The sequence below is a fragment of the Onthophagus taurus genome, chromosome 2 (genome assembly GCF_036711975.1).
Source record: "Onthophagus taurus isolate NC chromosome 2, IU_Otau_3.0, whole genome shotgun sequence".
Lineage (NCBI taxonomy): Eukaryota > Metazoa > Arthropoda > Insecta > Coleoptera > Scarabaeidae > Onthophagus > Onthophagus taurus.
Genome location: NC_091967.1, coordinates 10,201,662 through 10,226,916, shown reverse-complemented (window position 1 = coordinate 10,226,916; position 25,255 = coordinate 10,201,662). Strand labels below are relative to the sequence as shown.

At 32.3% G+C, this 25,255-nt stretch overlaps 2 protein-coding genes across 5 annotated transcripts in view; one reads left to right on the top strand and one right to left on the bottom strand.

Moving 5' to 3' along the window:
- LOC111426830 (ftz transcription factor 1) overlaps window positions 1–22,063 on the top strand; it is a 72,842-nt gene extending 50,779 nt beyond the window's left edge. For 3 of the 4 annotated variants that reach the window (XM_071194144.1, XM_071194143.1, XM_023061620.2), the window contains 4 exons: window positions 7,951–8,711; window positions 15,366–15,624; window positions 15,852–15,952; window positions 16,033–22,063. In XM_071194144.1, the coding sequence (XP_071050245.1) occupies window positions 7,951–8,711; window positions 15,366–15,624; window positions 15,852–15,952; window positions 16,033–16,179 (1,268 nt within the window). In that variant the 3' untranslated portion in view covers window positions 16,180–22,063. The remainder of the gene's footprint in view (window positions 1–7,950; window positions 8,712–15,365; window positions 15,625–15,851; window positions 15,953–16,032) is intronic. The other variant, XR_011639683.1, reaches the window with a different exon arrangement.
- Window positions 22,064–22,908: 845 nt separating this feature from the next.
- Window positions 22,909–25,251, bottom strand: LOC111426858 (neurofilament medium polypeptide-like). Its single transcript, XM_023061675.2, has 4 exons — window positions 25,008–25,251; window positions 24,353–24,948; window positions 24,132–24,296; window positions 22,909–24,069 (listed from the first exon to the last, which is right to left on the bottom strand). The coding sequence occupies exons 1-4, from the start codon at window positions 25,148–25,150 to the stop codon at window positions 22,976–22,978; spliced, it is 1,998 nt and encodes a 665-aa protein (XP_022917443.2). The 5' UTR covers window positions 25,151–25,251; the 3' UTR covers window positions 22,909–22,975.
- Window positions 25,252–25,255: the final 4 nt, after the last annotated feature.

The following is a 25,255-nucleotide window of genomic DNA, read 5'->3' as shown; positions in this document are numbered from 1 at the left end:
ATAAGGACATAAACACAGGTGTTTATATAATATATTCATTAATTACTAAAGTTGTTTGAATAGAATAAATAATCAGTTGACAATGTCGGATGTCTGCTTAAAACAGAAAAGTGTTAGAGAAAATTCATGGCGTAGATATCTACGTCATCAAAAAACGGTACGATGCAAAAGAACTACGTTGATTTCTCCCGTTTGTACGAAAACAAAAGTGGAAAACGTAAAATGAAACCGAAAGTGTGCCCGATAGCACGCGCAATTCTGTGTTAGCATGTCGACACTGTGCCTGGCTGCAAAAGAGAAAGAGAGAAGAAGTAATTCTCGTCGGGTGATAGACAAAGACGCACCTCTCTCTGACGCAACAGACTATCATGGGCATGTAGGTTGCCAGGTCGAGCCGCTATGGCGTAACCGGCATACTAACACAACGGCATAGACACCACTACCACCACTTGGCGCTTAAGAGAAGGAGATGGAAACTGTGTTGGTTGGAGGAGGACGTACGGCGAGACTTAAAACTGACTGGTGTTAAAAGAAGACGCGATTCTTCCAGGCCGGACACGGAGAGTAACAAACGATTGCTGAAGAGTTTGTTACAACAAGCGAAAACTATGTCAGCACAATTGTTGTGTGAGTAACGCTCCCGTTTACTACAGTATTGCTGAATCGGATGTAATTGCGTCTATTCTAAGCAACGGAGACGTTGACTTGACTTGACGAAGGTTTTTTTCTTCATTGTTCCGATTAAAAATTTTAAAATTCTCGGATTCCATTCTTATAGATGTTTTTAGTGTTGGAAATGTTAACGGTATTACAACATACCTACAGGGTTCTTGCTCAAACGATTTCTCTTATTACCACCATAAGCTTTTTGTAATTTATAATGGAAGTGTGTTTGTCTGTGTGAGAAACAATGAAATTTTGTCGTTATGATCAATCTTCGTAATGAATTTTTAATCCTTGAAGAATTAACATTTTTAAATTAATAAAACCTTTTGATTATATGCTATGAGAAGTTATCTTTCATGATCCAGCTGAATACACATTTTAAAAAGTCAATAAAAAGGCACCTGGAAATGATGAATGAGAATATTTATATGAGTAGTATTGAATTGAATGATGAATTTGTTTTAACCCAATACAAAAACCTACGGAAAAACACAATCCGCGGTACACTGTTTAGTACTATTTCGAATTGGTTCAAGGCGAATGTTTACGTTGAAACCGTGTTACCGTGCTGGTGGTTGCCATAATGATTCACGGTTCTTGCGCAATCTAATTGCAATCCGCGGGCCTCTTTAATAGCTTCTCCGTTAATTGTCGAAGAGACTTGTGGAGAACGTTTCAATTTTTCTTTTAACTACAATTTCATTTCGTTTCTTTTTTTGAAAAAATTAAATAAAAAATGATAAAAAGAAGTAGTTGGGCGGCACGTTAGAAGAAATATAAGAAGCCGGAGAAGGAAGAGAAGAAGGTGCTGAATCACCAAAGAAACCCACTACCGATGTGGAATGTTACTAACCAAACTGGTTGTGGGAAAGTTCGGGAGGGCGTTTGTCTTCTATTACCTGCCGCTAACGGGTTATATTGAATAGAAAAGATGAACTTCCTGAACTCGACACATGTGGGCTTTCATCATGTAAAATTTTTATCAATTTAACTTCACGACGATATCTCAATTTCATCATTTTTGGTTTGTTGAAACAGGAGTAAATTTGTAATAAGGTGGTTTTTATTTCATTTTGATATCTCAATTCGTTTTCGTATCTCAAGTTGTGAAATTTCCTTATTACTTAAATGTGGTTTTGAAACGGTACAAAATAGAACTAACACTAGACCTAGAACTAGAAACATTCGGATTTAGCCGTACGTCTCTTAAGACGGCTAAACCCGAATGTTTCTAGTTCTAGGTCTAGTGTTAGTTGTAATGTTAGTGCTAGTTCTAGTTTTAGTTGTTATTCAGCGTTAGGTTGTTGTATATTTTTCATTGAACTAAAACTAGAACTAACACTAGACCTAGAACTAGAATGTTTCGGGTTAATCCGAACGTTTCTAGTTCTAGGTCTAGTGTTAGTTCTAGTTTTAATTATTGTTCAGCACTAGATTGTTGTGTATTTTTATTAAACTAATAATGAACTAACTCTAGACCAAGTACCATAAACATTTGGGTTTAATCGTCTTTAGAGACGTACTTCTAAACCCGAATGTTTCTAGTTCTAGCTCTAGTGTTAGTTATAATGCTAGTGTTAGTTCTAGTTGTAGTTGTTATTCAGCGTTAGGTTGTTGTATATTTTTCAATGAACTAAAACTAGAACTAATACTAGACCTAGAACTAGAAAGTTGTGGGTTAAAATTTATCTCTATATTTAACTCTATTTATTTGATACACTCATCTTTAGCAAGTTATGATGTGGTAATGTTGATATTTGTTGAAATCAATTCGAAAGGGTTATTTAAGATGGAAAACTAGACATTTGCGGTTAAATAATAACGGTGTATTTCGTATTACGTGCACAAGTCACATTTTCTTACAAAAAAAAATTAAAATCGACGTGTTATCATAGACGATAGTGTGTAACATTAATTATGTTAATGTATTTTTTTGTAATTCTATTTTTATACAATTTCACTTTTTTTTGTATTTTACTTGATTTTAAAATTTAAAAATCTTTCAAAAAGAAAAATTTAATCCCGTTATGTTATTAGTAATTTTTTTGATTGGCTTTATAAGACACAGTTAGTCACAAATGTCTTGCTTTTTTCCATTGGTATAAAGTGAACTTAAAACAATTTATGTGCATACATTAATTTCGCATAACGTTATTATTTATGTCTGTATATTTCCGATCATTTATTCGTATTCTTCCAAACAACATTTCTTAATCTTAATAATTTTATTAACATAGTGATAGCTAGGTCCACAATAAAAAAATTATTTATTCACCTTGATACATGTCAGTTTCTTTAACGTTTTCGATTCGCGCAATGTTGTTACTTCAGTCACGATTCGTCGATGATGATGATGATTAAACGATCGACGGTGACTCACCAAAAGCAGTCTCTCTATTGTATATCACGGTACGGTGTTCTTTGTAAATGTATAATTACATCTTTACAGTTAACACGTTTTAATAATGAGACGAAAAAAAATTTACATTTTCTCATGAGAAAAGATGCTAATTTTAAAATAACTTGCTAAAACTAAAAGAAAATAAAATTTATTCGAGGAACTTACTCGGTTTATCGACCTAGAAAACATTAAAAAAAATTGTAATAATAGAGAAGTTGAATAGTTTCCATTTGAAAAGAGCTACTTTCTCTAACGACGAACAACGTCGTCGTCGACGACGTAACGCTCATGTAACACGGTAATGAGTAACGTCATAATGGTGGTTATTTCCGGAAAATGGGTCACTGCCAAGGTGAAATCGTGATTACTACACACCGGGGGCTTTATAGGAAGGTAAAGGTGTGTGTGTAATACGGTGAAAAGAGACGAGCTCCACGTCAGTGAAAGAGATAGAGGAGGAGAAAGGTGCAATGGACTTTATTTTATACTCACACACTCTATACTTAAAATCGAATACAAAAAATCAAAAAAAATAATGAATGTAATTTACAGATGTTTACAGAAAAAAAATGGTGACAAAAAGTTGTATACAAAGATAGTCAGTGTGAGAATATTTTAAAAGCACCATCTGCAACGAAACTACGTTTGTTTCTTGCTTAATAGGAACTTGCGAAACAGTCCTGAAAACGACTTCTACTACATTACTACTGCGAAAAAGAAAAAAGAAATACAGTAATCTTTTAGTTGTTGTTGTGTGTGTGTATGCAAAGTCCCATTCTGGTGACCCAATATTCTAATAAGCCTGGATTGCATACGATGGCACTTTTTCGCCAGCTGGAAATCGATGATGCGAAACGAATCATGTTTTTTTCCGTCACTTTAATTAATTAAGTCTAAAATAAAAATTGAGCTATGTGAAATGTCACGTTGCAACATTTATGGCCGAAAAAAACTTTTAACATTTCGTTTAAGATTTTAAGAATTAATGCCTTTTTGCGAGATTCACCTTTTAACCTTTTATCCATTTCTTATCTATCGATAAATACATTTAAAAGCTGCGATTGCGTGCAAATTGTTTAGTTCAAAGCCAATCCACGTGTTGTAGCCTAAATAATCATTGCACCGTGGTATTAAAGAAAGAGAGAGATATTCATGGAGGTATAAGGTGTGTACAAACAAACATTTCAATTAGATTTTAATAGTTACATGAACTAAATCCATGAATAATAAGTTTTTTTAAGTCTTATGAAATCGATGACTGTAATAGATACAAAAAAAAAGGAAGTTAAATTATTTTTATGTAGGTTAACCATAAAAATAGATCAATAGCTTTGCGCATACAAGCTTTAAAATAGACTACCAACTAACAAGATTTTCCGTTTACCAGGAAGGTTTCCTTTGTGTGACAATTTCGTGAGGACACAACGAAAGAAAGGATTTTTCTTCAGTCGTCTTGGCAATATGCGGATTCCAAAAAAATCAGTGGAAAGAAAAAGACCTGTTGAGTGTCACTTGGTACACGGTAAATGTATTAAGCCCATTCAGTGAACAACACTTTAACCCGGTCGATTTCTTCGTTTTTATACACTTTCATGTCCGCCTTGATTGTTGTATCGTTATAAATACCTGATTTACCGCGAGACCGTTTGGTTTGCCAAAATTTTAATGCAGGATGAAATATGGCAAGAACAAAGACATTCTTCTTATGTGGTAGTCAAATAAATCGCAATTAATACCTATAAATCCACGTGGTCATTTTCGTGATTTCTTACAACATTCTTTAAATGATTATTACATTTTTTACTTTTCTTTTAAATCTTAAAATGTTAGCTCTACCTGAGATTTATTCCAACTTCAATTGACATTTATAAATGAAATGTCATAGCTTTATTATTGGTAACGTTCAATTCCTGGTTCAATGCGACAAGAACTACAGATAAACATTGATCAATCTTAATACACGCAACAATAATCGATATAAATCTAAAATTGACACAAGAATCGAGATATTAACAGTGTTGGAAAGACCTACGCCCACGATATCGTGGTGGCTTTTGAAACAAGAACAAACCTTACAGTCAAACCAACATACTCTTTACTTTATGTAAAGTTGACATTTCTCATTCGTAGAATTAATAGTACTCTTATACAGTAATAAAGAGAATGTATTTATTTTTTGATTTAATAAAAATTTTTTTTACTGTAATACATTTTACCACATATTATTTTCATCCTAAAGCGCATTTATGTGTCAACAACGAAGAGTACAAGAGAGGTTCTGACCAAATATTAGAAGAAGAAGACGAGACTTCATAGAGAGAAAACTTATTGAAAGGAGATTGTAAAAGCAAAAATGGATCCAGGAAGGAAAGACTAAATAAATGCTGGTAATAAATAAACACTGAATAGAGAGACTGCAATAAGAAGAAAGAGATTGGATAGACGGGAGTGAACACAAGATGGAGAATGTGCAGACACTAATAGATTAAGGAAGGGAGGCTGGAAAGGAACTACATAAACAAAATGGAATAGATGAAAGAGATGAGAAAGAGAAGAAAGAAACTGAAATAATGAACTAAAACTAGAATGAGACTGGAAAGGAAAAAAAGAGAGTGGATATAGAGAACAGTCTTCGAAACGTGGTTATACTGAAGACTGAAACGAAAAATGGGAGACTGGGCGAAGATGAAGGAAACTCAAAAGAGATTGAAACCAGAGACTGGAACCATGAAAGAGACTGGTAACAGAAGTAAGAGATTGAACAGAGGCTGTAAAGACAAGTAGGGGTCTTGGCAAGAGAAACAAAGATTGTGAATAGGTAAGAGAGTAACAATAAGTAAAAAAGAAGGAATCATTTTTAAAGCGACCAGAAATAGGAGATAGAGATTATCAGAGACTGGAAAGGGAAAAAGACAGAGAAGAAGAAAACTAAAAGACACTTAAGTAACAAAAGATAGAAACTGAGCAAAAACTGGAAAGACAAGAAGGAGACTGGTTATAGAAGAAGAAAGCCGAGTTAAAGCTAAAAAGAGAAAACGGGCTGGTTAGAAAAGATGATGACTAATAGGGGACTGCTAACAGAAGATAGAGATTAAAGAGAGAAGAAGAAGAAGATCGGAAAACTGTTCAGAGCGTCTAGTTGACGGGAATACCTTTTTTGTTCCGCAGTGTAATGTTATCTCTCACTTCTTTGAAACTGGATAATGATTGAACAGCGACTGTAGGAATAAGAAGAAGGTTACAAATAGAAGTGAACTGAAATTGGAAACACGAGAAGCAGACCGATAACTGAGTAAGGACGCTAAAAAGTTTTCAGTAGATGATTGAGTATATTGCGATTCTATACTTGGCAGGTCATTTAAAAATTGCTAATAGAAGAAAGAAACTGAATAGAGACACAAGCACCATAAACGCACTTTATGTTTAACTGTCTCAAATGAAGCCCAGAATTTTTTTCTGAACTCATTGGGATTATTATTTTGATAACATTCTTTTTGCGTTCTCTATAATATACTCTTCTTAAAATTGTAAATAGATATTAACATAGTCTTTGCAACATTTTAAGAGATTTCATGTAACGTCAATTATCATAACTTTACCGCATCCTTTTTTGTCTGGCAATTTGTAATAATACTAATAATGCAGATGCAAGTAATGACGGTGAATCCCACACGCAAACTGTACGAAGATTTTAAAAAATGAACGTAGGTTGGAGTCTGTATTAATCAACAAAAATTTTAACTCTTAAATCTTGTCATGTTCTCCAATTTAGTTCTAATCTAAACCTTTTCGATATCTCAAAGAATAACTTGTTAGGTTTTAAAATGCTCAACTAGGAACCAGCTGTTCTTTTTCCCATGGTATCGTCCATTCCAAAAACATTATAACCCGGTAACACCTGTGCCTACCGTTATTATAAGAAGTCGTAAAAGGAGAGAAGAAGAAGTCTACGTTCTATAATTTAAACAAACTATAGTGACATAATGCGTGTGGGCAAGTAGTGTGAATCGCGTTGTTAGTTTTCTGGTCTAGCGATTTATAGGCTATCGACTTTCTCTGACCTTGAATGCGGTTGCATAACGTGGTATCCCTCCCGTCGCGGTACAAAGACTCCGTCCCAATGAACGAGTTCTCTATAGAGATACAACGATCGGTTCGTTTCATTCTCTGCCATTGAACGACGCTAAAAATAGCGGAAACCGCGACAACGACAGAGCGTCGCGTCTGTTTTGGAACTTGGCCAGATCACAGCATTACGACGTCTTCTCAAGGGCGTATTTTACAATATGCACCACAACCGTATGTGTGTGTATATATGCCCCTCAAGTCTGTATTATTTATAACCTGAACCCAGCGCACATGTACATTTGGCCGGATAGCGTAAATAAAGCCTTGAATGTATTTTTGGGTTTTAAGAATTGGCGAATACGGTTTACGTAGAAGGTAAACCTGGAGGTGGTTAGACAAAAATAATAATATATAATCTTAGATTGTTATTGGTAAGATGAATTCGCATAACAAAAAAAGAAATTTAAATTTCGGAGATCTTGTTTTAAGGGGAAAAATAAATCACACAGGTGAAATTCAATGTCGATTTCACTTTTGCCAGTTAAACACGTCGCGCCATGCCTTTATTTGGTTGATTATGTCACAAAGGTAAAGTTTACTGAAAGCACTCTTTCGTAACTACTTCTAAAAAAGAATCTGATGGGGAAAGAGAATCGACATATTGTGGAATGTAGAACAATAATGTAAAATTATGAAAGATCTAAACTCACAAATTAATCTAATAATAATGTGGAAAAATATTAATGTCCGAAACGCAACACATTCTTTCAAAACATGTTTTAATATCAGCATTAAAATTAATGTTTTTTTTGTAGCTGTACGAGCAGATCGAATGAGAGGTGGTAGAAATAAATTCGGACCAATGTACAAAAGAGATCGAGCGAGAAAACTCCAAATAATGCGACAACGACAACTCGCCGCCCAAACACTTCGGAGTCAAATAGGCGATGGTGGCATATACGGAACGCAACCGGGCACGTCGCCTTTCAATTTGCACAATATCAAACAAGAAATCCAAATACCCCAGGTCTCGTCACTAACATCCTCACCGGATTCGTCACCATCCCCGGTGGCAGTCGCTTTAGGTCAACTAAACCCCTCAGCCCTTGCAGGTCAACCGGGTCAAAGCCAACAACCAGTCCTGCAAATCGTCAATATCCAAGGAGGAGGTGGAGGTGGTGGCGTCAACCAACAACAACAACAGCAACAACTCGTAATGACGACGGCGGATACAAAAATTTGGGGTTCGGCGGCGAATTCAACGACGACGTCACCTCATTCGTTAAGTCCAAAATCGTTCCAATTCGAAGCGGTCGTCCAAGGAGCTGGCGGGGGAGGCGGAGGCGGCGGCGGTGGAGGTGGCGGGTCTACCGTGAAAATGTCACCGTTGATAAGGGACTTTGTTCAAGCAATTGACGACCGTGAGTGGCAAAACAGTTTGTACCAGTTACTGCAAGAGCAGACGTACAATCAGTGCGAGGTGGACCTTTTCGAACTTATGTGTAAAGTGCTTGATCAGAACCTGTTTTCGCAAGTTGACTGGGCAAGAAATTCAGTGTTTTTTAAAGATCTCAAGGTAAGAATAAAATTAATAGTAGGTTTCTATTTTGTTGGTATAGATAATGTAAATTATAAATTTTAGTTTAGAGTTGGGTGATTAACCGAAATCTTAAAACATAGTATTAACATTTTTTTGGTAGACGATTCATGACGATGGTTTTTTGAATCTTAAATAATGTACTTTATTCATTTATAATGCATTATATAATTGTTATAAAAAAAGTTTTAGTGGATTGTAGTTAGGATATAACTTTAATGTTATTGTTATCAATTATTAGTGCAACATTGGTTATAAATAATTGTAGCTAAAATTTAGGTAGATTATAGAACAAACAAATTAGTTGTCCAAATTTAATTAACTTATATAGGGTATATTTTTATAGGGATATCACTCAACAAACAATAACACAACATATAGGCCATACCAAAACCAGTATGAAGAAACATTTTATCCACAAGAATATTAAACAAGAAGAAGAACAAATTATTAAATTAAATTTCGTTTAGATAATTACTGTGATTATTTTACAATATTAAATAAAATTACTGTATAGATGCTAAATAAATGAATAAAGTACAAGTGTAATTCAAAAAAAAAACGTTATGTGTTATGTTTTTACAAGATATAATCTTTATGTTGAACGATAAAACAACAAAACAAAAGTTAGGGAGTGTCCTTTCGCTTTGTCGAAACGATCGCACCATTTTCAGACTGATAAAATGCGCGAACGTTATTGTTCGGAGTCGGGACAGAAGTATGTCGAGAACAGTGTGTGATAAACTGCTTGAACGTTGGTTGGTTTGTACTTTACTTCTCGGGAGCTCACGCCGATCTTGTTTGTACTTACCAACCTACCCACAAGAACTTGCAAAATCACGCGCGTTCTCCTCGCAACAGTCAACAAGACAAAACAATTACAACGTACGTTGTGCAATGACGAAAAAAATTAAATAACAATACTTGTTACTAACAATATGAAATAATTTTTTATCTTAAACATAAAATCAATTAGTTACCGTTAAAATAGTTTAAGATAAGTAATAATTGAAACAAATTATAATTTTATATCGCACTTGATTTGATATCATAATCAACTACTACTACAGTTGTGACACTCAGAAGCTGTTAATCACTCTTCTATCTTGCAAATTTTATCAGATAGTCGTGGTTGTTGTCAAGGTCCATTTGTACCAACCTAAGTTCTTTGAAATGTGCTCAAGCCATGTAATTGATATCAATAATTTGCAAACAGATTTTCATTTTTTATACAATGATGTTCTAAACTAGGAAAATCTATTGGTATAATCAAAAATCATACCAATCATGATGCGTTTAAATACATCATATTCACTTAGAAACTTTATGGACGAAATTATTTGTGAAATGGAATCTATTTATGTATTTCAAAAAATGTTTGAACACAGGAATTTGCTTGGTTTAATGAAAAATAACATCAATAAGCTTAATTATGCTTCTAAATACTTCGTATCATCGTTCATATTTGCAACAAATTTTGAAAATCGAAATGATTTGTGTCACTAGGAGATCGATTGGTTTAATGAAAAATCATACTAACCGACTTCATAATGCGTCTAAATACATAACATTCACTTAGAAACTTTATGGTCGAAGAATTTTCTTGGGTTAATGAAAAATGACTTCAATAAGCTTGTTCCTGCTTCTAAATACTTGGTATAAACTTTAAAATTTTATATTCGCAACAAATTTTGAAAATTGAATTCTTTTGTATGAATTTACGAAAGTTCCATAACTAGGAAAATCTATTGGTGTACTCAAAAAAGCGGTAAATCAACTTCATGTTGTTTCTAAAAATTTCGTATAAACTTGCAAACTTCATGGACGAAATTATTTCCAAAATCAAACATACTTTATAATTATACGATCTTTTCTAATACTATTTATTTAAAACACTTGAAACACTCTGTATAAATCGTAAACTCCTTTCGGTTTCTATATATTCAATGCAGTAATCGCATTGACTTTCCATTTTCGCGTCAGAATTCGCTGCAGGCGATTTCACAACATCTACAACTACTACAAGCACTTATACTTGACCCAATGACAATGGCCCACTTTAACGTTTGCGGCCCGAGAATATTTATTTATTATCACAATTTTAACCAAACGAAAACAAAAAAAAACAAAACAACTAATAAAAATTAACAGTTAAACACTAAAGAGCGTATAATTAGCCATAATTATTATGTAAGTTGAAAAACTCGTTTCAATATTTGTGGGAGGTGGATGTAAAAAAAAATTTAAAATTAAATTATGATTGATAGATAATATTTTCGTTTAGCGTTTTACTCGTAAAGTTTTTAATTGATTTATTGATGTTTCGTTTCGGTTTTGATGGAAATTTTATTGCTGCTAGTCTCGGTTAAGGTGCAGACAAATAAAAAGAAACAAGTACAAGTATGGCAACGGTTGCTGCTGTCGTTGTGGATGGTTCGGCTTCGATTGCTATCTAGGTCGACGGAGTTGTGGTTGTGGTTGGTAGTGTTGTATTAATGTTTATTGACAGTTTGTATACATGAAGACAGATTTTTTCCTACAAACTTCTACAATAAACGACTAGATAAGTATTATTTTAGCGTTTTTCAAGGGTAATGTAAAAAATCATATTTTTGAATATCTTGGAAATCTTTACCATTGTTGTGATTTCAAGTCACCTTGTTATCAATATAAGCAGCAGTTTTTGAGAACGCACCTAACCATAAAGGTTATTTATTCTTTTAGATTTTTATTAATTATTTGTTAATATTGGAAGATAATCCATTTATGATTTTTTTTAATTATTATTCTTTTGAACAAGTTTGAATGGAAATATAGAATACAACAAGACGGTTTCACCTTTAAGCACTTACGTTAAACCCACGCAAAGTGCTTAGTTACCCATAATGGAAATCCGTTCGGCCGTTACACTTTCGGTTTCAAAACTGTGCTGGCGCTATACATATAAACGAGTTCGCAGAAAACGAGGAGAGCGTTTTGTATGTCGCGACCGCTTCGTTCACAATTCAATTCCAGTTTCCTATTACGTTTCTATACACAACCACCACTTTCAGAACAAACCTCTCTCGATTCGTATGCTATAGAAAATAACTATATCACGAAACGGAGTGATAATCCGTATTAATTTTCAATGTAAAATTGAATTAAATATCTTAAAAATATTAAATACGAACGTGTCGGTTATTATTTCTTACCGTTTACGTATGAATAATTTATGTCGTTCATATCATTAACATTTTAATGGTTGTCGTTTTCAGGTTCACTGTAATCGAGTTTTCTCTCTCTCTTTAAGTGTTATGTTATTAAATCAGTGAGAAAACGCAATGTTGGTTAGTTATATACACGTTTTAATACCGATTGCGTAAGAAATATTTCACCTCTAGAAGACAAAACTCGTGGTGAACTCAACTCAACCACCAGGATAATATCTCGTCTCGTTTATGTCTTATAGCGAAAATACCAATCCACCGAAGAAATATTTTCAACTATTAAATTCCGAGACGAACAATTTCTTATTTAATTTTTTTTTGAAAAAGCCGCACCCGTTGTATGAAATAGAAGTTATTCAAATGTAAAATATCACGTGATCAAATCGTTTTAAGTCAATTTATGTGCGTTTTTTTTGCTTCGACTCATTCTCATTACATGTGTGGTCTTTACAGTCATTATGTTCGTTATTTATTTATTTTTTTAAATTTTATTGTGAAGTTTTTTTACTAAAGTCTTTTAGATTTAAGGTGCGCCGTTTAAAATTATTACTGCCACATTTCTGAAACTCCAAAGTTCAACTTTCACCTTAATACCTAAAGATCTTTGAGGTTCATAAGTCGTTCTGAAAGTTTAAATGCAAGAATCTGCCTTTGGGCTTCGTATAAAATCATTTAGAAATAGAGGCCGTTTCAAAAGTAATATAGCTTCGATTTAAGATAAAGTTTTGTTTAAAAGCTTTAACAACATGATTTTTCCTGGTTGTGCATAAAAATTAAACTAAAAATCCATGTTATAATTTAATTTGTATTCTTACCTAAAGTGATTTAGTACGGGATATATTTCTTACATCAAGTTCGATTTCCAAAATCATAATTCTGCAGAATTTGGATCCATCAGTTCTTTCTTAGTGACCAACTTTGCAAATTGCTTCTTTCGATAGATATGATTAAAGACCATTTCAGTTATTAACAAACCATGTTATAGAAGTCTAAGAAGTTTTTCCATCTTCTGTCAATCTTTGTCAAAGATTTTGCTAAGTTAGTGAATTCGATATCTATCTTTCACATCTGTGTCAGTTCTTTGGATTAAATTTTGAGGTTATTAAAATAATTTTTCCAAATTTAGCAATCACGATTAAGTCATGCAGATTATACCACAATGATCCTTTGCGTTAATCCTCTTAAGTCAGCTTCGAATCGTAAACTCTCGATCTTTGAGTCCTAGCTCTACCTACCCATAGTGACTCTTTAGGAGCTGCGCATCGCGACAACACTGTCGGTAATTAAGACAGAATCGCGTTGATGCATTCTTTCCTATCAAGATCGCTGGGGATACCCACGGACCGCATTCTTCCTTCTGGCCTCTTCACGTCGTGCTAAAGAAAAGTATCTAGGTTGTTGTCGAATTGGCCTTGACTGGATTATAACATTATCCCATCTTGATATTATAATTCGCGATTGGATGATTTTTCGAACAGCTCTTTTGCAAATACCTGTAGTAGTATTAACATTTTTGAATTAGTTATGATTTGTGGTAAAACACTCATCTCAGGAATTGATTAACATTACGAATGAAAGATAGTATCTTTTAAATGCCTTTCTTTTACAGCTTCACACACTTATATTTTTTCTTGTACGGCCCATGTTAACTTTTATTTTAGCTGTTCATGGTTTCTTAGTACGTGGAAGGTCAACTACCAACTCAGTTTGGTTTCAACGATCTTCAACGTTATAATTTATGGCTACTCAGTTTTTACAGGCATCGTTCAGAATCAGTTGGAGTAACCGAAAGTCATTGAGATGTATTCAAATCCTTTAAAAGCAAATGGCATTCAGAAGAACTTAGGGCTGTTTTGAGTAAGTAGGAGTCATGGTAAGCTATTGGGAGCTGTTGAAAAATACTAAGCACTGATAGTCTTTAAAAAGGTATTAGGCACAACTGGATTCCAATAAAAATGAGAGGGATTGGTACACGTTTTGAGTAAATGAGGGACACTGAAAGCAATATATTGAAACTGATTCAGATGTATTGTTAACTATTAAGAGCTATTGGGACTTAGTGAGAGACATATTCATATTTAAATAAGATTGCTCATAAGATCTGATGTGAAGAAAATCAAAAAGACATTATTGAGATGCCATTGTACTCACAATAAGAAGTGTGAGCTCTGGAATCAACAAGACATACCACGCGCGATATAATCAAGTTAATGCAAGAAACGTTCGATGAGCGCATAATTTCGCAATATGGGCCGGTGCATTGTCCTCCACGATCGTATGATATAATACCCACGGATTTATTGCCGATATTTACTTCACTCGTTCGGGTAGGGCGCATTGCCGTTGCAATAATATGAGTTTGAACTTATAAAACGGAAAGGAACCCATTATGTTTTGTTGTCAGAAGCAGTATTCGTTTTGTTATTTGCTTAAGGTAACTAACAAATACAAAATCTTTCTGTGTTCTTTCTGTGTAAAATTTTGTTATATCTAGAACACACATCAACTGAGTTGCGTGTTGCTAAAACTTTTCTTGATAACACGAAAGTTTGGGTTTGAACACTAGTATTGATTGACACTAGATTATGATTTCTAGCATTATTGGGAAAGTTGTCCTAAAGTTTTAGTTTCTTAAATCTGTAATAACATACCTTACATTTTTTGGTTTTGCACTATGCATTGACTATCTTGTTTCATCCTGCCTTAATCTGAGGTTACTATCATTATGAAAATGAATTTTCCCCATGTCATTACCATTTAAAATGTTGTTCAAGTGCTGAACTACATGATGCGGAATTGATAAGTTGTCCCATTCGGCAAAGTCCCCTTAAAATTTCTTGTATTGAGCTGATACTGATGTGTATAATTACAAAGAATTACAAAGTTACAAAGCACAAAGAACAGTGTATGTGTAATATTAATTATGATACCAAAAAAATCACTACTATCTCATTTACGATCACTTACAACCTCAAAAAGTGCTTTGACATTTGCTGTTCAAATTACTTTTTTTATACAAACTTTCACTTTAAATTGCAACAAATTAATCAAACGTACAACTTTTTATAACCATTATAAACATGAACTTAAAATATGGAAGAAATTCTTTTATTTAATTAATTGATTCTTTGTTTATAATTACTTAAAAATATACCTGTATTAAAATAACATTCATATACTTTAAGTTTTAATTTACGGAGAAAAGGTAACTTGTAGACCGAAGAGGTCAGGTAAATTATTTAGGTAGGGGATTTCTTCGTGTTCAACAGGTGTACTTCCCTTCCCATGGTGGATATCAAGTCAGACGAAAGCTAATTAACATTATAGACCTCCCACTTTTACCGTTCTTTTTCGTCGAAATTACACCAAACCGAAAAAATATTTAAAATTTTCATTTAACTAGTATTTTTCGATGAAATTTCAGGTTGATGACCAAATGAAACTTCTGCAGCATTCGTGGTCGGATATGTTGGTGCTTGATCATATGCATCAACGTATGCACAACAACCTACCTGACGAAATGACACTCCATAACGGTCAGAAGTTTGATCTCCTAAGTCTGGGTTTGTTAGGAGTTCCAACGCTGGCCGAACATTTCAACGACATCACAAGTAAACTGCAAGAGCTCAAGTTCGATGTTAGCGACTACATTTGTATAAAGTTTATGCTCCTGTTAAATCCAGGTACGTATCTAAGCTAATTAAAAACGATAATAATAAATCGTTAAATAAATATGGTTAGTGACGGTCACTTTATGAAAGATGAGTGAAATTGACGACAACTGCAATAATTGGATTGCAGTTTTTGAAATAGGAGGCGAAAAATACATAATACGTAATTTATATTTATGCAATTTTTCTGTGGCAAATTAACTTATAGTATTTTTGTTTTGATTCTTTGGGTATTACAGATGTTCGAGGTATAACGAACAGGAAACACGTCCAAGAAGGTTACGAACAAGTTCAAAGGGCTTTGTTAGAATATACTTTAAATGGTTACCCACAAATTCAGGTTGGTTACATAATTTGTTTTAACATTATTTGTGCTCCATTTTAATATATTTTTTAAAATATTTTTTCTTATTTAAACAGGATAAATTCAGTAAAATGGTACAATTGCTTCCGGAAATCCGTTCGTTGGCTACAAGAGGAGAAGAGCATCTTTACCATAAACATTGTAACGGCAGCGCGCCGACACAAACGCTTCTGATGGAAATGCTTCATGCAAAAAGGAAATAACGGCCCACGAATACGTTGATTTACCAACACCACAACCACCATCATCATCGTTACCATATCTGTGTGCAATACGACAGGCTTGTTAAGAAAAAGGAACACGTCGAACCGTTCGAAATGATGATACTACTACCACTAATGATTATTATTGTAAATAGAATGATGTATTTTTCTTCTTTTTGGAAATCTCTTATTAATTATTGTTGACATTGATGCCTTCATGAAGTACAAAGAATGAGCCAGAGAGAGGGCGGTAAGCTGGTGCCACCAGATTTATTACTATTTTTTTAAAAACCAACAAAAATAAATAAAAACTGATAATGTATTTGTAGATTTAAAACGGAATGATAAAACGGAATACATTTTTTATAGTTTTATCGCAAATTTAAACCAGACACCTAGTGAGCTGACGGAAAAAATAATTGTGTAAACTTTTAATTGTTATTTAATTATACAGGATCATTAAAATTATTACAGACGTAAACATTATCAGCTTTTTTGAAATCAATCTTAATAAACCTGTTGTTATTCATTCATAAATTATTTTTTCTTATAAACAAGTATTTTAAATTGTATTTTAAGTTTTAAATTAATGCGTAATTATTGTCGATTTTTGCTTAATTTTAAATGGTATTAAATTTTTATAAATCGATCAAAAATTTCGTTCAAGAAATATACTACGAAATTAACTCAAATTACCTGTTTTGGTAATTAGATCAGAATTGCTATTGCAGGGATTTGAATCGGTGCTGGAAATCGATTCTTATACCTCTAATCGTTATGACAAAAACAAACCTAAAGTCAAATTGGTATAATTTGGGTTAAAATTGACGATTATAGAAGAAAAGAAGTTATTCATATTTGACTGAACGTGTTGAAATTTTGTCTGATATTGCAGAATTCGGCGGATTGGGTGAATGAGAGATCAAAGAGAAATGTGGTGTCATATTACTGGAGATACAAGAAGTTAATATCTACAAAGTGTTAACAGTTTCTACGTAAAATTTGGTACTTTTAGGTTTCTGTACATTTATTTTAAGATACAATGCAAAAATAACACTACATTGGCAATTACTTTCTGGGCATGAAATATTTCTCCTTTTCCTTGATTGAGATTTAGTTATCTGAAATCATTTCGTCTTCAAGCGTATTTAAAATGTAGTATTAGATTTGAAGAGGGTTTTTAAAAGCTAAATTTTGTCTATTGATACAGCAGGATCCACTGCTGTACTTACATTTGAGGTAACCTTCATGATACGACCATGAAAATCAAAAAGCAATATTTTTTCTTAAAAATAACAATCAATAGCACGAAATTTATTATCACCTCTTGTTTTAATTTTGCTGATTGTCATTTCAACATGATCAAACATATCTTGCAGTTTATAAATTATTTAAAATAGGAATGTTGTTCATTGTAGGTATTTGTTCCTATCTCTGCATAAATAGAACATCTTTCTTGGGAATAAATCAAATTAATTAACTAATTTCTGGTACTTTCCAGAACTTTATCAGATAACAAGTCGTCTTAAAATCGATTTATATTTATTTAGCATCAAGCGTTTAAAGAGCGTTGTTTTTATCTTTGGTATGTTTCGCTTGTAAATAACGTAAAAGTTGAGAAGAATCTGCAATTGAATGCAGCTACTAGATAAAACATCCCCTCATATTACATATTTTGGTTTGACACAATTTTTATCTCTTTTATATATAAATCTATATTTAATATATTTATCGTAGTATTTTCTATATTTGAACGAATAAGCACTGAGCTTTTTCAATGCTTTTTGCAATGCTTATTTCATTCTTACCAATAAAAACACCTTAATGTTCGTAAAATATTTATTAGAATAGCTATCAAGGAATCTTTTATATCAGGGTTTCCCAAACTTTTTTTCGTCGAGCCTCATCGGATTATAAAGACTATTTGCATGCCCCCCTTTAATTTTTTCTGTTGATAGAAATAATCTCGGCCGACTTCGAAGACCCCGGCCGAAATAATTTTTTTTAATATAAGAAATTTTTCAAATCATTATAATCATTACTTGTCTAACAGCGACTAACGACGTCAGGTTGGGAAATCTTGTTTTATTTGGTGGTATTTTCGCTTTTTGTATAAAATTTACAAATGGTTCAAAATTTTTTCATTTTAATTATGAAGTAGATCACTGCTCTCTACATCTTCTTTCAAACAAGCAAAGAGTAGATGTGAATGTGAAATGTTTTCCTTATAAATTATAACAGAAGCAAATATCTTATTTGCTAATAACACCATTACTAGATTCTATTTCAAATTCGTTCTCAATTACAACAATGAAAAATACATATTATTAGGCTCTTTTATTCATTAAAATTGCAAAAATACTTTCCTCTTGCCAAACTGCATTAAAAAGCAGTTTAACCATTTTAGAGTGATTAATTCCCTATTTTCAATATTTACACTAAACAGAAAGCACAAAATAACGTTAAGCAATAACAATAGAACACAATTACAGCTAACAGAGGGAAATTCGAAGATTAAACGGTTAATTTTAGTTGATGTTATATGCACTATGAAAAGTAGACAATTTCGTTTCACAATTTTTGATTTTAATTCAAACTTGTTGTTTGGCAAAGTCACCACATATAATTTAATTTTTATGGCTATTGATGATACTTTAACACAAATAACCCGAAATCTATTGTCTTAGATAAAATAAACAAGATTTTTTTTCATAAAATTATCTTTCAAATTAATAGATTGTTATCGATTATTATTTAATTGATAAAAATTATAGAATTTTATGTTAGAACTTTAAAAGCACTTCAGATTTAAAGAAAAAAGTCAACTCCTTAACCAATAACATTGTTAAAGCTTGTTGGGCTAAATAACCATATTTTGGTGTATAGAATTTCCAAGTTTGAGATTTTGATCATTTATTTCGCGAGTCATACAAAAAACGACTCAAGTAACTCGAACTTTTTTCAAAATCAGTTAATGTACAACATAACTATTTTAAGCTATCAGATTTCCACACAACAATACAATTCCAAAATATTATTTTACTGTTAAAAATTAATCAACCCAACCCATTTGAATAACGTCTGTGATTCTATTTAGAACTAGATTTTAAAGCTAGTTCTGTTGACTAAATTATAAAAGAATTGCCAAAATTTGTCTACCAAAATTCAGAAGTAATCCACATGGTGAGGAAGCCCTTTGAAAGAAATAGCATCAGAAAAACATTTATCTAATCAGTGATTAAGAAATGTTATCGGCGTTAATCCGTCGGATTTGATTCAATTTTAAAAGAAAATCTGCGAATGAAAAGTTAATAGAGTCGATTTGGATTGAGGTTCGTTAATCTTATAGCAATTCCAATCAAGATTCTAATTGAATCCCATTAATCTATGATGGGAGGGAACCAAAGTTAAGATCGAAGAAATAGTTATAAAACAAATGTGAAAACATTTTGTCTGTTAATTTGGATAGAACAAAATCCGGATTATGATATTAATAAACGATGAACATGTTACTATTGGTGTTATAATTCATCATGGGATAATGGAGAAGAATCAGAAATTGCAATAAAAATATTTTTATTATTATTATTATTATTTGTTTATCAAAATGAAAAAGTTATTTTAATAAAATCAGGTTATTTAGAAAATGTTGAAGATTTACCAGAAGAAATGTTTTTGAAAAAGTTATTAAAAGGATGTTATATATATAATATTAAGAGTTAGAGGAGGTTATAATATTTTATGTTACGATCCGTATGATTTAATGTTTATTCTTTGTAAGATAACATAAAAAGACCTAACATCACATAAAAATAAAAATTAATAAAACAAAATGTTAGCAAATAATCACCAAATACATAAGAAACGTAATACAATTAAATAATAATCTGTTTTAAGCAAGATGTTTCTAAAAAATGATAATGTTTGAATCTGTAATTAAAAAAATATCCTGTATTCTTTTTATTTTGTTGGTTTAATATTTTTCTTTACAATTTTGAATAAAAATAATTTCTTCTTATGTGACAAATGTGTTAAAATCTTTCAATTTATGTTGAGTTACCAACTTTATCTTCTTCAGCACCAATTTAAAAATGAAACAAAAAAAGAAATACCAAAACTAACATATCAACATAACCAAAAAGATTTTTTATCGATTTTATTGAATATTATTGAGCAAATCATTTCTTTTTTTTAATAGAATTTTTAATCTAGTCATTATTTTTTCTTTTTATTTCCACTTTTGGCACATGATAAGAAAAACGAATAGAACTAAGATTACAAAAAAGAAAATGTACTAGTAATTTAAAGAGAATGTTTTTTATACAAGGCACAAATAGGCTTTCCGTCCGCAATCGTAGATGATATAAAAAATATTAAAATAAAGCGACGATAAGTGTGTATGTTATAACAGAAAATTAAGCTTAATGATGTTCTGGCGTACGCGCTGGGCCACAGAACCGTGCTCCTCTCGTCTTGCTTTATACGTTCTTTACCATGTTAAGAATATCAATTCATCTTTTTTTTGTTGTTTTATTTTTAATGTTTTGTTCAATTTTATCGAAACTTTCCGACATTCCAGATGCGCTCTGGACGGTGGGATTCAAAGGGCATCCTAAAACTCTAGCGTGTAATGTTTCTTCCTTTAATCTTCAGAGTGTCGTCGATTGAATGCGTGTCTAGTTGAATTATTTTTTTTATTTGAGTATGAATGAGAAATTTTGTTATAAACCTAAAAATGGAGATTGTAATTGTAAAAAGAATTGCACCAATCAAAGTTAAAAAAAAGTTTGTTTTTATAAAGCATCAACCATTGACCTTAGTACGGTGATTTTTTTTAACCGCGGGCTCCTTTTTAGCTTAACTATGGTGATGGACTAACTAACTAAAAAAAAATTGAAACCTTGTAATATTGCTGTAATTAAAATATATAGTATGTATACACTTTTATTAATTAATATTATTGATGATTATTGTCTTTACCTTATTATTAATTATTTGTTAAGTATCTAAGTGTTTAATTTTATTTTACTATTATATGTTTATATTTAGTTAATAATAATAATAATAAAAAACACACACATAAATATATATTATATATATACGAATGTTGAAGAGTTTTTTACAAACAATGAGCAAGGTACTGTGGTCTAAACTTTGTGTTGTTATAAATCATATTAAATGGTATAAATCTATAACGATTGTTAATTGTGTTGTGCAGGCTACCTCTAAATACATATATATTGATTGATAAACTGAAAAATAATGATAAAAAAATACGACGAAGTCTCGCTGGTTTTCGAGACCCCAAGATTATATTTATCTATATGTAGGAGAGAGACAGTGTTTTTCAACCCTATTCCCTCGTTGTACATAATATCTAATGTATTAAAAGAGAAAACTAAAAACGAAATTCACCTCACCCGAATATTCTTAAACAAAATACTTATGTGACGACGTTTTAACAATGATATAAGAAAACGACGATTTTTAGAGAAACAAAGAATTAAAAGAGATATGAGAAAAAAGGAAGAGATGATGTATTTTTATATTAGTTTATTTTTTTATCGCTTGTTGATGATGATTACAAATAAATTTACTTAACTAAAGATTATTAAAAATATATATATTTACATTATATATATAAAAAATGATCCATTGTTGTCTCTCGTAATTGTTGTGGCTGGGAAACACTGTGTAGAAGATGAAGTATCTTGCCGTGTGAAGCATATATGGGCCCAGAGCTTACATCAAATATATATTTATATATATACAAAATACGTACATTTATTATTTAATTAAGCAGTGTGATCGAAAGGTTGTACATATTAATTTATGTGGATATAAATTGACTTTGTTTGTAGAAATAAATTCACCGTCAACTAAATTCATTGCTTTTCTTTTTATCGAATTCCTTAAATCTCAAACAACAATCAATCAACTTAATACAGTAAAACCTCCGTATAACATAGGACCTCATTATAACGAAATTCTGATATAACGAACAAAATATTTAAATATAAAACTCTATCTAATTGTAGGTCTAGTGTTAGTTCTAGTTTTACACGCATTATCACTAGAACTAACACAAGACATAGAACTCGAACCATTCTAACCTAAATTTGAATGTTTCTAGTTCTCGATCTAGTGTTAGTTCTAGTTTTGCACTAGCACTATCACTAGAACTTACACAAGACCTAAAACTAGAAACATCTGGGTTTAGCCGTGAGTCTCTTAAAACGGCTAAATCCCATTCTTTCTAATTCTAGTGTTAGTTGTAATAGTTGGCTGGTAGGTGGTAGGTAGCGCTAGTTAACATAAAATATCACTATGTTGCATATTTTTGTTGAACTAAAACTAGAACTAACACTAGAACTAGCACAAGACCTAGAACTAGAAACATTCGGATTTAGCCGCACGTCTGTCAAGACGGCTAAATCCGAATGATGCTAGTTCTAGGTCTTGTGTTAGTTCTAGTGATAGTGCTAGTGCAGAACTAGAACTAACACCAGACCTAGAACTAGAATCATTCGAGTTTAGGAGTCTTGAAAGACGTGCGGCTAAATCCGAATGTTTCTAGTTCTCGGTCTAGTGTTAGTTCTAGTTTTGCACTGACCAACAGAATTTTGGATACTCCCTTTCCCGTATTAGTCCGTTATATCGAGGTTTTACTGTACTATAATAAAACAAATATAAAATAAAAATTAGTAATAATTTATTTTAAATTTAAAAAAAATATATCTCAAAACTTAAAATTCACAAAATTTAAACGAAAAACTTGTTTCTTATTTAATTTTTATTACTTTTTCCCTTTCTTTCCTTTACCACCTTTTGCGCCTTTATCTTTTCCACCTTTTCCTCCTTTTGCACCTTTACCTTTACCTTTAGGTGCATTAGGATCGATAATGATTTCCGCTGGAATAACATAATCGTCGGCTTGTAAAAATTCAAACGAATACACAGATGAAATGTCGCTGCTCTTAATCGACTCGCTGCCTGTGTCGACAATTTCGATAGTTTCATGACTCATAACAGAAATATCATCAGCTGCAGCAAAGCTTCTACATAATCTTTCAGCTTCACTAAGAAGTTTCGTCCATCTAGCTGTCGATTGGGCGGCTTCTTCAAGTTCTGGAGGTAATTCGTGGTCGATTGGGATATCGTATAGAGTATAATCAGCGCATTTTGGACATTTTGTAACAGGTTTGCCTTTGAATGCTTCAGAAATTTGCGTTTCGAAACGGAAACAATCTGATAAATATGTTGACCAATTTGTAATAATTGTTTCAATCTTTTCACGATCAGAATAAAGCATATTTTTGGCTCCAAGAACATCTCTAAAGTTTCTTAAACATTTTCCGTATGTAGCGATATTATTAGCGAATTCTTCAAGCCATGAATCATAAATTTTCCAAGATACATAAGAAACTGTATTTTCTGGATGTGTATCAACCATTTCCATCGCCATGCCTTTTGGTGTTGGTTCTACTAGTTCTTCTGGTATTAATTCTTGTTCTAATAGTTCTTCCAACATTAATCCTTCAATTCCAGGATATTCTTCACCCATTTCATATTCGCTTGGTAGTAAGTCTTCTTCACCAATACCTTCTCCGGCAGCTTGATCGCCTTCACCAATACTTTCTTCACCCTCTAACTCTCCAATTATTCCTTCTTCACCTTCAAGACCAGCTTCTCCGCCTTCTCCGCCTTCTCCACCTTCTTCGCCTTCTCCACCTTCTTCACCTTCTACACCTTCTTCACCTTCTACACCTTCAGCACCTTCAGCGCCTTCAGCACCTTCAGCACCTTCAGCACCTTCAGCGCCCTCAGCACCTTCTTCTTCACCCACATGTTCAGCAGCTGCTTCTTCTCCCAAACCTTCCTCGCCTTCTTCTATAAAAAAAGTTTTAAAAACATTTTAGAAATGACGAATTAACGAAAAATGAATTATTTACCTTCTTCGCCTTCTTCAAGAATTGTTGGTATCCTTTCCTCTTCCTCTTCTTCTTCTACGGCTAACATTAAATCTTCCAGAGCAATGGTGATTTCTTCGGCTTCTTCTTCCCCAATTTCTTCCTCTTCCTCTTCTACTTTTTCTTCTTCTTCTTCACTCTCATACTCTAAAAAATGAGAATTTTAAATTATTTTTTTAATGCTAATCGATTTCTGCATCTACCTGATGGTGGTTCAGACATGATCCAAATAACGTGTTTCTTTTCAACTTCTTCTTCTTCTTCTTCTGGTTTAACTTCGACCGGTTCTAATTCTAAACCATACGGTTTACATTCATTATCAACTTCAATGGCTAACTTTTCACAGATATCCATTAAATATTTCTTAGTGTATCTCATTGTGGGCTTCTTCTGAACTTTTAAACATCTCATCAGTCCTAATGCGATCAATAATTGTCGATAATTAGGTGTTAGTTTGTTTTCTTGTTCTTTTAAATGTTTCATAATCAGTTTGGTGGTTAACTCAATCCTCATTTTTAACCATATTCGAATACACTCCTTAACTGATTGCTTTTTACCTTTACGTTTTTTTTTACTTTTCTTTGGTTTACATTTTTTCTCTTCATTCTGTTTTTCAGATTGTAGTAATTTTACTAATCTAACAATCCGATCGGGATCTAATCTTTGATTATATTTTTCTAATACATCCAAAATATAAACCGATTTTGGAATAGATAGTTGATCAATTCGTTCTGGGCATATGTGTGGAATTTTGCATCGCTTAATTTTTCTTGCAGGTAAACTAGGTTGTTTAGGTTTTCTAAAACCAAATTGATTAAAAAAATGCCAATAATACAAGTAGTAAATGTATTTTCTTACGGATTAGGAAGGCATAAAAGTTTTAAATGTTGTTTTCGAGTCAGTAATGATCGATCGATAACTCGGTTTTTATTAGTCTTCAAGACAGTTTGAAAAAATGAGTCTGATTCGCTGGAACATTCAGATACATCTGATAGATTCATCTTGAACTCTTTAATTTTGAACTAAAATGGATTGCAAATGATTATAATTCACTCAAATTTTGCTCTTTATTACACAATGATTTTGACACCTGTCAATTTGACTGC

Coding starts and splice junctions, on each gene's coding strand:
- LOC111426858 (XM_023061675.2), bottom strand. CDS start 25,150: ATGAATCTATCAGATGTATCTGAATGTTCCAGCGAATCAGACTCATTT. Junction 24,949..25,007: donor CTTTTATGCCTTCCTAATCC/GTAAGAAAATAC, acceptor ATTTGGTTTTAG/AAAACCTAAACAACCTAGTT. Junction 24,297..24,352: donor CATGTCTGAACCACCATCAG/GTAGATGCAGAA, acceptor CTCATTTTTTAG/AGTATGAGAGTGAAGAAGAA.